Genomic DNA, 13,156 nt, shown 5'->3' with positions numbered 1-13,156 from the left:
CACACACACACACACACACACACACACACACATTGGCTACTCATTAGAGGAAACGGCTGTGCACAACAGTGTTCTGCCAACATTTCATAAACAGAATACAGAATATACTGGAACAAGGAGGAGAGGAGACAAAGAGGATAGAAAGAAGGAGATGAGAACAGGAAATGAAAGGAAGGGAAGTCAAATGAAGAAAATGATTCAAAATAGTCCATCGTCCTTACATTAACCTAAAAGCCTGAAGGTTAACCTTGTATAGCAGTTACTATTTGTTAAACTAATGCCGTTTGGGAAGTTGCTTGCAATGTAATACAAAATCTAAGTCAGCCATTGCAAAAAGTCAACCCAAATACAGTAGCAGTATAAATGCTGACTCTAGTAGGATGGATAATATGGATAACAACTGTTACTTGTTTCAGTTTAAGAGCAAAAGAAAAATCTATTCTCATCTCTCTGACTGTAAGATGATTCACTCTTGTTGAATTGTAAGAGATAGATTCTGTCAGTTTGAGCCCCCCTCTTCACACTATTGATATACAGAAGGCTTGATGGAAGGATGCTATTGATTGACAACCAGCCGTTACATAATGATATAATGTGACTGTTGGGGAGGCATCAGGACAACGTGGGACACTTCAAAGAGCTATAGCTGACAAAAACAAGTTCCAAGTGGTAGTTAGTGCCTGTGAAGTGTGGTGGATTTAAGACAAGTTACATGCAAGTATAACTGCTCTACTGCATTGAACAAGATTTAAAATAACATTGGTGATTGCTAACACACGTTGAAATTGATCATCTCAATTATTGATTATTGATACAAGGGCTTTAATTTCTTACTAAAGTTATACCAGTCTGTATGAAATTTATGATTTATGACTATATCATTCAAAATCCAATATTACACACGATTATTTGGCATGCATCAGTAAGAATATGGATTAGATGACTGAACATCTTTAAAATCAATTAGTGAATAAAATCATTAGAGCTGCATTTAACTAATTTTTTTCTTTAATTGTATGATTATTTTCATGATGAATCGATTGTTTGAGAAAATAGTGTTCATTATAATTTCCCAAAGTTCTTGGCGGTGCTTTCAAATAACTTGTTTGATCCAACAATCAGTTCAAAAACAACATCATATTACGAAGAAGGCCAGCAAATCCTCACGTTTGTGAGTTTAGAAAATGATCAAAATAAATTTTTGTGATAAATTTATTAATAGTTTCAGCTCTTTCAGCATATATTTTGCCCTACATTTTTACTGTTATTGTACATGCACAATAGGGCATTCAAATGTAAAGTAGAACATCATGTGGACGACTGAAGTGACTGTACTTGCAGTGGCATGCTCTTTCCTGGGAAAAAGGCTTGAGAAAATCATTGCTTTTAGGACATGAAAACATGTTACAACTTGCATAGCAGTAGTACAAGTCACGCAGTTACAGATAGCAGTGTGAGAGCTTCAGTGACATACCAGTAACTCTGGCTTTATCTGCAGAAACAAGATCAACTTAAAAATGTTCAAGGCTGATACTAAACGATTATTGTGTAAAACTTGTCGTACAGCAGCATAATTGATCCTCCTCAGTCTCACTAAGTTCACAATGAAAAGAGAAGCTCCCCGTTGGCTCAGAAAGGATTCCTGAGGTGCTAACTGCAGCCTGTAGTGTAACTTAATGCTCAGCCGGTGTTACAGGTAGACTACAGGAACACTACATGACTGCTTACCTCTAGAGTAACCTAAGCCCACACCACCTGCCACAGTGATGTGACAGACTGATGAGAAAGGGAGAGATGAGAAAAGAGAGCAAGAAACAGGTGAACAGAGAAAGGTGTGGAGGCACTGTGCGTGTGTGTGTGTGTGTGTCCATGGATATTTAATGTATGCTATAAATAATGAAGGCACATTAGGCAGGGTGCCAGCTCCACTAGAGTCGGCCTGAAATCTGTAACTGGGGGCAGCACGAGGACGGGGGGGGAGGAGGAGAACGGTTTGGGAGTTACCGTATATAGGCAGGGAACATCTAAAGTAACTGGATGGACTACAGTTTCAGCACAAGACACCAGAACCTGACTTTGGGAGTTTCAGATATTGAATGCTACATGATTAGTGCTTTTCTATTGGGTTTATTTGCAAGAAATAGCTCTTTTAATCAGTTATTGTTGAAAACAGGTGAAGGAGCTTTCTCAGAGATACATTTTTAATATATATATATATATCTATATATATATATATATATCTCCCACGCTATTTATTTCATATAGCAAATTTTCATTTACATGTGCTGCAGCTGTATGTCTATACAACATTCAACTTCAAAATAAGAAGAATGTGACAATAAAATTTGTTATAAAAAAGAATTGTGATAATTAATTGTGATTTCAATATTGATCAAAATAATTGTGATAATTATTTTGGCCATAATTGTGCAGCCCTAGTTACAATACACAAAAGACCAGTTGCCTCGAAGCAAAATGTGCACATATCTCTCACTATTTCTATCTCTACCTCTATCCCCTCCACCCTCACTCTGTATTCAATCAGCGATATCATGGAATAAGTGGTGGGAAAAATACTCCGTATGGTGATGATGGTTGCCACTGTAGAAATGACCGAAAGTACCACTGGTAGTATAGAAATTTATGTCAGTGACTGCATGCCAGGAGCCTTTGTATTGTCTACTGTGAACCTGCCTGTCAGCCGTCACTTGGTGTGTGTGTGTGTGTGTTGTTGTGTGTTGTGTGTGTTGTTGTGTGTGTGGTTGTGTGTGTGTGGTGTGTGTGTTTGTGTGTGTGTGTTGTGTGGTGTGGTGTGTTGTGTGTGTGTGTGTGTGTGTTTGTGTTGTGTGTTGTGTGTGTTGTGTGTGTGTTGGTGTGTGTTTGTTGTTGTGTGATCGAGTGGGCAGCGTAAGCAAAGAGAGGATATTGCGTGGGAGTGAAGTACTATTGAGGTGCACATGATGTGTGTGTTTGAGAGTCTTTGTGTTAATTACAACCCCTTTTATCAGCACAGGTTTGAAAGTAGAATATAATAAAATATCATAGTTTCTCTCCAAATATGTAAATGAGACAGTCGAAGAGACCTCTGACAGTGACGATATCATGTTACAGTAACATTTTTTTAATACTCTCTACCAATCACTGATCTGATCCCTGCTACTAACAGTGCATCAGTGTATTCTTATTCAAAACAGTGCTTACCAAAATGCCCTCATGTTTTCTTTAGTTGACCTTTATTCCCTTACCATGAGTTAAGTTATACAACTACTTCGAAGTTTAAGTTGGAAGTATAAGTAGCTTTTTAAAGAGGCAGTGATGTTATATAATCTCTAACTGGTAGACCAACATGTCATAAAGGTCTGTTGGCACTTTGACATTTCCAGTTGAAAATGAATTCCAGTACTCAACATTGTGATAGTCAATTACAATGGGTAGCTGGGCTGCAGCCACAGACTGTAAATAGTATGGCTGCAACTTATGGTTATTTTTAACTAATTAAATGTTTAGTTTATGGAATGTAACAATAGTTACAAGCTATAAAGACAAGCATGTTTTGCAAGATTTCATACACTTTCCGTAGAGCAAAAATGATTTCAACAGTATTTATTATTTTAACTATAGTGGCTCTCTAAACCTGCTATCATCAACATCTCTGTAGTTCAGTGCATTTACAGCACTTATGCAAAGTGTGTGTGTGTGTGTGTGTGTGTGTGTGTGTGTGTGTGTGTGTGTGTGTGTGTGTGTGTGTGTGTGTGATATTTTTAGCTTCCCCTGCCTGTCAGTGGAGCTGACATTGATCAGGGTGGAGATGACACGCTTGCTATGCATTGGAGCTTTCACATGTTTCTGCACCGCCAGTTGTTACCAAAATGAAAATTGGAGCCATGTTACGCTTTTCATCTCGCTTAGATTGTCATCGCACTGGCTTCCATTTTGATCTTTTGTATTCATGTGTATACTTATCTTCAACAAATCTGTGAAAAAGTCAAAAACTCAACCATGAATTTGTTGTTAATGCAGATGTTACAATTCTGTAGCCAGCAAACTTTATAAATATGGGCTATCCTGTTAATAAGAAGTCAATTTTGGTACATACTTTAACATAAAATGAGGTTACATTTATGTTGCATTCTGGACATTTAGAAGGTGCTCTTATCCAGAGTGGCTAACAATGAGTCAACGGTGCGGGAGTGACAATAAGAGTGTGTGGGTGTTAAGTCAGAAGCACAGCATCCCTCTGTACATTTACCACCGCTAAAGCTTTCATAGGTTAAGTAAGTGCTGCTTCTAACGGCTCGGATACGGCAACTTAACTGCTTTCATCAAGCCTCAAAACCGTATTTAATTGTGATTGAACCTAATGTCAAATTACAATAGTACATTTGAACAGGAGAATGTCTGCTGGTAACCTTGATGTACTTTATATAGGGCCGGGATCATGTTTGATGTCATTATGCAGCTTGATATAAAATGGTTAATAAAGCTCTACGTTATAGCGTCTGTCTTCCCAATTGTCAGCTAGGACCATGAGGAGATTCAACTCTTATATACAGCGCTGTTTGACTCATTTCATCCTCATACATATGTTGTGATGCCCTTTTAATCCTAAATACATACATTGCATACATTCTGATTATAAATAAAGCTACTAGGACAGCACTCCAATTTGATTGGAATTTATTGCTACATAACAAACGTTTCGGGCAGCACCCTTCCTCAGCGTGTGCACAGGCAATTACAAAACTTATACAATAGCATTATATAACATATTCATATATAAAATGTTCTGATTTAAAATGTCAGGTAGCCAGCTGAGTTGGGCCTGTAGCCGTTGAATGTCAGAGTACTCAGCACCCTTGTTGGCTACTGGTCAAGAAAGAATTAGAGATGCTTTTAGATTACCAATAACATATTTTAAGCGTAGAGTTACATTTTCTTTCTCTCTCTCTCTCTCTCTCTCTTTCCACAGTGTGTTGTTTCGTGGTTCACAAGCGTTGCCATGAGTTCGTCACTTTCTCCTGTCCAGGTGCTGATAAAGGACCTGCATCAGATGTGAGTACAAATAAATGAAAAATCGTTGGCCTGTGTATGAGTGGGAGACTGAGTATAGTGAAAGACAGATGGAACGAGAGAGACTTCAGAGACACGTCCTGCTCATGAGCCCCCATCAGCTGTCAACACCACTGTTACGGTTGAGCTGCCGCCATCGTTTTCCTCTTTTATCATTTTTCTTTTCCTGTCGTGACAGGTTCACCGTTCCATCACTGGACTCAATACTGTACATGTTAAATATAGACATGTAACACCTGTAGCTGCACCAATACAACCTATATTGGCCACCGAGCAGTGCCACGCCTTAATTAAATGTGACTTTAGATGTTAGCTCTTCCTCAGCTGTGGAGGGGATGTACAGTACAGGAGACTGGTTAAAGGAGGATTGTTAGATTTATTTAGCACTTTGATCAGGAATGGAGTTTCTTAAACATTGCAGTGGTTTGTTTCACTGTATTATTATCACATTACATAAAATATAAGTGCATAAGGTAATTCCTGAAATGCAATGAGACTGTGGCTGAGATAAGTGATAATATAGGGATATTTAGTTCCTTGGTCAAATATTTTACAGCAGTGTATCATAGTAGAGTAAATGAGTAAATTTGTATAGGATTATTAAACAAATACCTCTACAAATTTAGATAAAACATACTGTGTGCATCTATTGTTTAAGTGGTGAGTTCAGTCTCTCAAATTTACATCTCTCTGAGACATTTTTTAGTTTTCTCTCTATGAAGAAAACTGTCAAGTACAATTTTATGTTGACCCTGAAGTAGTGCCTGAGAAAACATCCGCACTCTAAAACAACATATCACATCAAATGAAATCTGTTTTTTCTGCACTAAATATACACGGTTAGCCATAGCCATATATTGGCGGCCCGATCTATCTAACGGTATTGGCATTTATAATGGCAAATTTAAAAAAAAAAATCAAATATTTAATTTATCAAAATTATTTATAATGACAAATAAATGATTCTGATAAATGAATATTTAAAAAATAAAAACAGACTGTCAGCCATGTTATGAGTGTTGGCGTTGTATAGTTTGTCCACCAGAGGGCGCCCAACAACGTCCCTGTTGGCAACACTGATTTTTGTGTTTTTGTTCAAAGGACTTTAAGTTTCATATCCTAAGTTGGTTTTTTTATACATCATTTTTATCAGAACTTTAATATAATTTCATGTTCCTCTGTTCTGTTGTGACAATAAAACTAATTATTATCATATTATTTCAGTGAGAACTCATAAATAACTTCAAATAACTAATGTTACGGAAATCTGTTTTGTTTTGAAGCATGCTCTGGTTTAAAAAAAATATATATATATCAACTGATATATCAGATTTTTAAATAATCAAATATTCGTATCGGTATCGGGCTTAAAAATCCTTTATAGGTTGGGTATACGGTGTTGTTGGAGGTTAAAAGTCGTGCTTGTCTTTATGTTATTAATTATCTTGAAACTGTCTCCTGACCATCTCATCTTCTATAAGAACAAGAAGGGCCTTTTAGACGGGGTACCTTTATCATAATCTCATCCACTCTCTCAAGGAGCTGAACTGTGTCTTTTCTCTGATTTATATTCTTAAAATGCAAACCTGTTCTCTCACCTTCCCTATTAAAAGGACAATATGAGTTGCCTTCCTTGTCTTAAGAGCACTCTCAGGATGCCGACTTCATCCTCTCAAAAACCCAGGGGTCTTTGAGTTCCTCAGGCATGTCCTTACCTCCCTCTGGAGTGCCCTTTCAGTCTGAGAAATACTTAGTGAGCCGCCTCCAGAGGAAACGGTGTTCACTCTTTGGCTTCCTCTGGTGTGTATAACTGATAAGTCTCTGCAGTCTTTCCTCTTGTCTTATTATATGCCAGCCTGTCTAACTACTACCTCACTTATTTTTCTGTTCTCTTTCACCTGACTGCTTCTTCCGCTCTATCTTAGTGCCATTTGGAGTACCTCAAATAGCCTCTTCTTCTTTGATAGCTTCTGTTTTAGTCAGGGCCAGGGCCGGGGTATCCAAAGAGATGCTAAATCTTCACTTAAACCATTTTTCTACATTTTTCTTCCTCTGCAGGTTCTTCAAAAGCCTGGAGAAGTCCTTAAAAACGAAACATATAAATATACATATACACCTCAAAGTATATGCATCCATTAAGTATTAAAATGTGTTATTTAAACAAATGCAACATAGCATTAGTTGCGGTAAAGCAATGTTGTTGTATTAGTTCATCAGCTGCTTCTCACTGCTCCGTCAAATTTTGTGAATTGTTTTCTCACCGAAACTTCACCACCAAAGCACTGTGTATTTACAGTCCATTTTGCACGTTAACTCAACAATAGCAACATTGTCATTGCTGCTTCATTGAGAGGTCCTGCAAAGAGCATGGCTTTTTTCCACAGATCTAACTCTAACTCTAACCATTTGATCTAAATGGCCAATGCATTGATGCAAGTTCCTCTGAGTAAAACAAAGTCAGTGTTTAGATTCAGTGTTTCTCACCAAAATATTTTGCCAATATCCTTGCCTGTTCTTTGTCTTCCGTGCGTTTTGCGGGAACATTGCTGCATTTCTTTGTGCATTACCGCCCCTAGCTGTTGATCAGTGGAATAGCATGAAACCAACGGCAGGATGTTTTCATTCTTATGCTTGATACAAATGAAACCGGTATTGCTTATAAAAGCAAAACTCCAATCGTATAACTACTAGAATACCGTTAAATTGTTCCCATCGTACAACATCAGATACAGTTCTGTCCCCTTTCTTATGCTGCTCATTTGTAGGTTCAGAACCTTTTATGTTAAAACAGTACTTTGTCTTTTTTTAATTTGGGCTCAAACAAAATCAACCTGTCCTATTTCCAACATAGTTATACATTTTTGTTGACCCCTTGACATTACAATAGCTGAGAGAGTCCCCAAGTTGACCCGGATGATTCAGATGTAATTCCACATCTTTATATATGTCCTTCTACCTTTTTCCTCTGAATGCCACCTCCTCTTTTTCTGGCACTATATTTCTATTCCTATATTTGGCATACATTTAACTCCCTTTCTCCCACTGTGTCTCTCTCCATTCTGTTCTGTACATCCTATTTAAATGCCACTTCACCCAGGGGGCCCTTGCTCTTAATTACGGGGCCTCACCAACCCCACCTTGTCATTTCCTTAATGAGTTCATGGTCTTACGACCTCGGTTCCTGCACAATGGGAATGTCGCATATCTCTGATCCTAAGTAGCTGCACATTTAAATGTACTGTAGGAGACAGGAAGACAGGTAACCTGGCTCATAATGCACAGCTTTCAAACACCGGGGGGTTCCCATTAGGGCTGCACTGTTCATCGAATTTTAATCATGATCACAATTTTGGTTTCCCACGATCATATTTGCGTGATTATGCGATATTTTAAATGCATCATTCTGTTCATAGAATGCTCCGTTGTTGTTTTTTTGCAAAGCCAATCTATCGCTCCGTAAACCACTATCTGATCATGTGCCAGTCAGAGAGACAAAAATCATGAATTGATATTTAAATAGTTGCCTCATTGCAAAATTACAAAATAGGAAAACATATAATTTGAAAGATTTTCTAATAATGGTGTCGGTGGAGGAATTTCCAGCTCACAAACTCATGCTATTTAAAACGAGACAGAGGTACCCCAGGTCTAGTTTGGTCAGTGTCCACAGTAACCTCCTAACCCAGAGGAGTTGTTCAACAGCTGTATGATAAGACAAAGTCAGCAGTATTTACTTTGAACGTTCACCTAAACTTGGTCTAAATCCTTGACGTTCCATTTCTGGGATTGCTCCGTTGCAGACCAAAATTCCGCTCATTTAGGCCGGATATCCGTTGCCTTGGGCTTACTTTGTGTTGGCATTTTAAACACCAGACAGCTAGCTAAACTATCTGTCCAATCTGAGTTTTCTGTTACACGACTAAAACAACTTTTCAGTGTCTACCTATACCACAAAAACAAGTTCCTTCCCGAGGTTTTCCCACGGCACCGTGGCTTTTCCCGGTGCTAAGCACCGCCCACACACAATTGTGATTGGTTTAAAGAAATGCCAATAAACCAAAGCGTGTTTCTCCCATCTCTGAATGCTGTGTGGACTAGCCAGACCCTCCTCTGCAGCAACGTGGTGGAGGACGTTCTGGCAACGTGAGACTGAGCTAAATGTAACGCCTCCAGCATGAGTTTAAATACACCTTCAGGAAGACAGGAACTTCAGAGTGTTGCAACGGTACTCCACAATAACATATCGTGGTTAAACTGTACTGCCTGCTTAACTGTCTCTTCAATTGAGGGCTCATTAAATGCTCATGTGTAATTTACTCCCAAATCTTCTTCATGTATGTGAAATGAGTTGTGCTGAGGTTTTCCTTAACAGTGAAAGATTCACGCATGCACACCTGCACAGAAACGGCTATGTGAACTTGAAACTTGAACAAAACATTGTCAGCTTAATAATCATGAACATATGTAGGTGTCCTCCAACATTATCTATCTGTAAAATAGTTAATTACAGGAATCAATGGTTAAACACAGTCTTAAGATTCAGCTTTGCTATTCTGCTATTATATTTCTTCTGTATTTCCAAGAGAAGAATATCCAAATGATCACTGAGGTAGATCCTTATTTTGTAGAACATTTTTGTAGAACACACAGGACTTATGCTCTGCTAATGTAGTAACCAGATATATGTGTATTATATTTATTATTATTGGAGCCAGGAATTTCAGCGGGAAGCTGTTATCAACAAAAATACACAAATGACTCAATTAAATAAAAAAGGAAGTTGTCAAAAATGATCTGCTTCCAGCTTCTCAAATGTGAACACTTGTTGCTTTTATTTGTCTTATTCTGTGGTAAACTTAATAATTCTGGGGTTTTGAATATTTTAAATGCCCATCTCATTTCTATAATTTTCCGACCTTTTTATAGGCCAAAGTTTTGACTAATTGAGACAGTAATGAGCAGATGAGTCAATGATTCAAATAATCATTAGTTGCAGGCCTACGTCAGTGCTATAATAAGATTCCTCTACATTGGAATAAAATGACTCCTCAGGCATCGGCCAATCCTGAGCCTTTCTCGGAGTCCTTGAAGCTGATAATGTTGAGTGAGTTCTTTCACATGGGTCACATACATGAAGGAACAACACAGCAGGAGATGGTTTTGAAGGACACCAGATAAATGCAGCTATAGAGGAACACACAGAAAGCGGATTTATTCACTCTGTGTCTGCAGCAATCAGCCCAACACTCCTATTTTACCTCCTGCCAGTCCCTCCCTGTGTCTTTGTCTCTCTGTCAGCTATGTATGTTTAAAAGAAGAAGTCAATTATAGATCTGGGTTAATAGAATGGGTTCCCTGTGGGAGAGGTCGAGGGATGAGATCCTCTAATGAAACCTACATTTCATGCCCACAGACCACTAATGGTATAGAACTCTGTGTGTGTGTGTGTGTGTGTGTGTGTGTGTGTGTGTGTGTGTGTGTGTGTGTGTGTGTGTGTGTGTGTGTGTGTGTGTGTGTGTGTGTGTGTGTGTGTGTGTGTGTGTGTGTGTGTGTGTGTGTGTGTGTGTGTGTGTGTGTGTGTGTGTGTGTGTGTGTGTGTGTGTGTGTTTGTGGCTGATTTAAGATGCACAAGGAAGGAGCAGCTTAAACAGGCTTAACAACTAAATGTGAAAGATAAAATGACACTTTTGCTTGGATCTCTGATTAATGATATATTTTATATTTATTTATTTTTTGTCCTGGGGTTTCTAAAATATATTTATCAGATAGAATTGTCACTTTTTACGTTTTTTGTACTAGGGCTCGACCGATACCGTTTTTTCAAGACCAATACCGATTATTAGTGTTAGCAGTTACTGAAACCAATATTTGGAAGCAATATGCATTTACAGTGTAAATGAAAATCTTTAAGTCAAAAGAGTTTGGAATGTTACAAACTCCAACACAAAACTTAAATGCTTTGAGCAATGATTTAATAAATTAGAAACTTTCATCATAAACTTTCAGTTTAATGCACAAGAACTGAAGCAGGAGGCTAGGAACTTCTCCCCCCTACAGAGTCTGTGTCAGCATGTGAGAGCCAGGTCACTGCCTGAACACTCTGTCTCAGGGCTAACACCCATGAACAGACTCACATCTGCAGGTATGGGCAGTTTATAGTGTACAGTTCACCTTATCTGCATGCCGGTGGACTTTGGGAGGAAACCGAAGCACCCCAAGGAAACCCATACAGACATCACACTGAAAGAACCCTGTCAGGTTTCAGGTTCAGACCCTGTGACTATGTGAATCACCAATCCACTGTTACAGACATATTTTACACCATATGTCATGCTTTCTTCATTTTTAAGGAGCATTCTAAATGCACTTTCATTTCAAAGCTCTGTTTACATTTCATGCAGGGATGTGACACGCCAGGTCCTTTTCACACATGTTAATGGGATTTAGAGTGTGGAGTGGTTTCTATTTTATTAGTATTTTGGAGCACAGCTAAGCGTGTCTGTGCCACCAGTTGAGGCATTTGATTCCAATTCCTTTCAAAGAAAGGGGGACAACATTTAGCATTTTTAAATCAAAGAGTGTGTGTGTGTAATGCATAACTTCTGAGCTTTAAACTGCCATCTGTAAAATTGCTATGTGGTTTCTCTTATCAAATTGCAGAACACATTGAGGGATTCTTTCGTTGTTGAAATTACATAAGTCAATATTTGCAATTGTGAAATATTTAGGTATTTTCTTCACTAGAAGCTTCTGGAAATCTTGATTTTTTTTGATTTTTTTTTAACTTGCTGGGAACAAAGTTTGGACTGCAGTTACACAGCAACTTTCAGGATTTAGTCATAAATGGAGGTGTGTTAATGTTTTAAAACGTATCTCTGGACACGCTTTGGCATATTATCTGGGCTATACGTGTGTCTTTTTGTGAAACTCAATTTTTATTGTTCCCTTATGTGGAGATCCTACATCTCTCTGCATGCTAAAACACCTGAAAATGGTATTTTCTCATTGGACGTAATTATAGAATAAAACGACCATATTCAGAAACGTTGATATAGTTTAACATTCACTACATTTATAACAGATTGTGTGACCAGATGGTTAAAAACCCCGCTAGAAACCACAAGCTAACCTTTGAGAGAGGAAGAGGGCTAACAAAGTGATGGCGACACTGCAATAAGCATATGGAGGAAGGGAAGGAGGAGAGGAGTACGATGCAGGGTGTGAAGATGAAACCACCGCTCTCAGCCCTCGCTGCACTCCCTTACTCCTTCCGTCAGTCATTCTTTACTGCTCTTGTGATGCCATTACGCCTCTTTTTCCAAGAGTGATTGCTTTACATATCCCCCCCTATCAACAAGAATTCCTTTAAATAGTCTCTCTCTCTCTCAAAGACACACACACACACATTTCCAGAGTAAGGATTACAAGTGTGATGGTGATAAACACAAAGGATTTGTTTTATTGATCAGGACAGAAAAGGCAGCTGCTGCAGCCTCTCTACTATTACATTTTACTTTGTTCTTTTTTGTGCAGTCCATTAATGAGGGGGTGGAAAGATGTAATTTGAAAGAAGTGCTTGTTTGCTAACTCTAAGTATGTTGGTGGCTTTTTTTGGTGGCTTTTTAACAAAGCAACACTTTGATTAACTTATAGTAAAAATGAGGCATGTCACTAGTTCATTTTTTGCCTCCATTATCCAGTCTACTGAAATGCTTTTAAGGTATTTTGAATTGTCACACAGAGAAGGTGAACTAAATCATAATATTCTTTACATTCACAGAGCACTTCAAAATCCACATTACAAAGTGCTTCACAAGGCAGCAAAATAAAACGGTCAAGTCATAAAATCATCAACTTAAAAAACAAAAACAAAAACAAAAAACAATTTGAGACGTTACAAACAAGTGAAGTAATTGCACTGAAGTGAAACATTTCTACTTGATTCCAATGTAAATGAAAAATATAATTTTCTTCTTTCTACAGCAGCAAACTGCCTTCTTATTTCTTGTTTCAAGCGAAAACTCCTGAATCAAAGTTAATCTAATTGAAGTTCTCCCTGCTAGCTGCTCATTTGTTCACTTGATTT

General features: G+C 38.1%; 1 protein-coding gene across 2 annotated transcripts in view; it reads left to right on the top strand.

Moving 5' to 3' along the window:
* Positions 1-13,156, top strand: part of LOC116703070 (protein kinase C beta type) — a 99,125-nt gene that overhangs the window by 24,319 nt on the left and 61,650 nt on the right. For both annotated transcript variants that reach the window (XM_032537660.1, XM_032537659.1), the window contains exon 3: positions 4,970-5,052. In XM_032537660.1, the coding sequence (XP_032393551.1) occupies positions 4,970-5,052 (83 nt within the window). The remainder of the gene's footprint in view (positions 1-4,969; positions 5,053-13,156) is intronic.

This window comes from Etheostoma spectabile, chromosome 15, assembly GCF_008692095.1.
Source record: "Etheostoma spectabile isolate EspeVRDwgs_2016 chromosome 15, UIUC_Espe_1.0, whole genome shotgun sequence".
Taxonomy (NCBI): Eukaryota; Metazoa; Chordata; class Actinopteri; order Perciformes; family Percidae; genus Etheostoma; species Etheostoma spectabile.
Note: the sequence above shows the minus strand (reverse complement) of the source record. Positions and strands in the feature narration are given on the sequence as shown.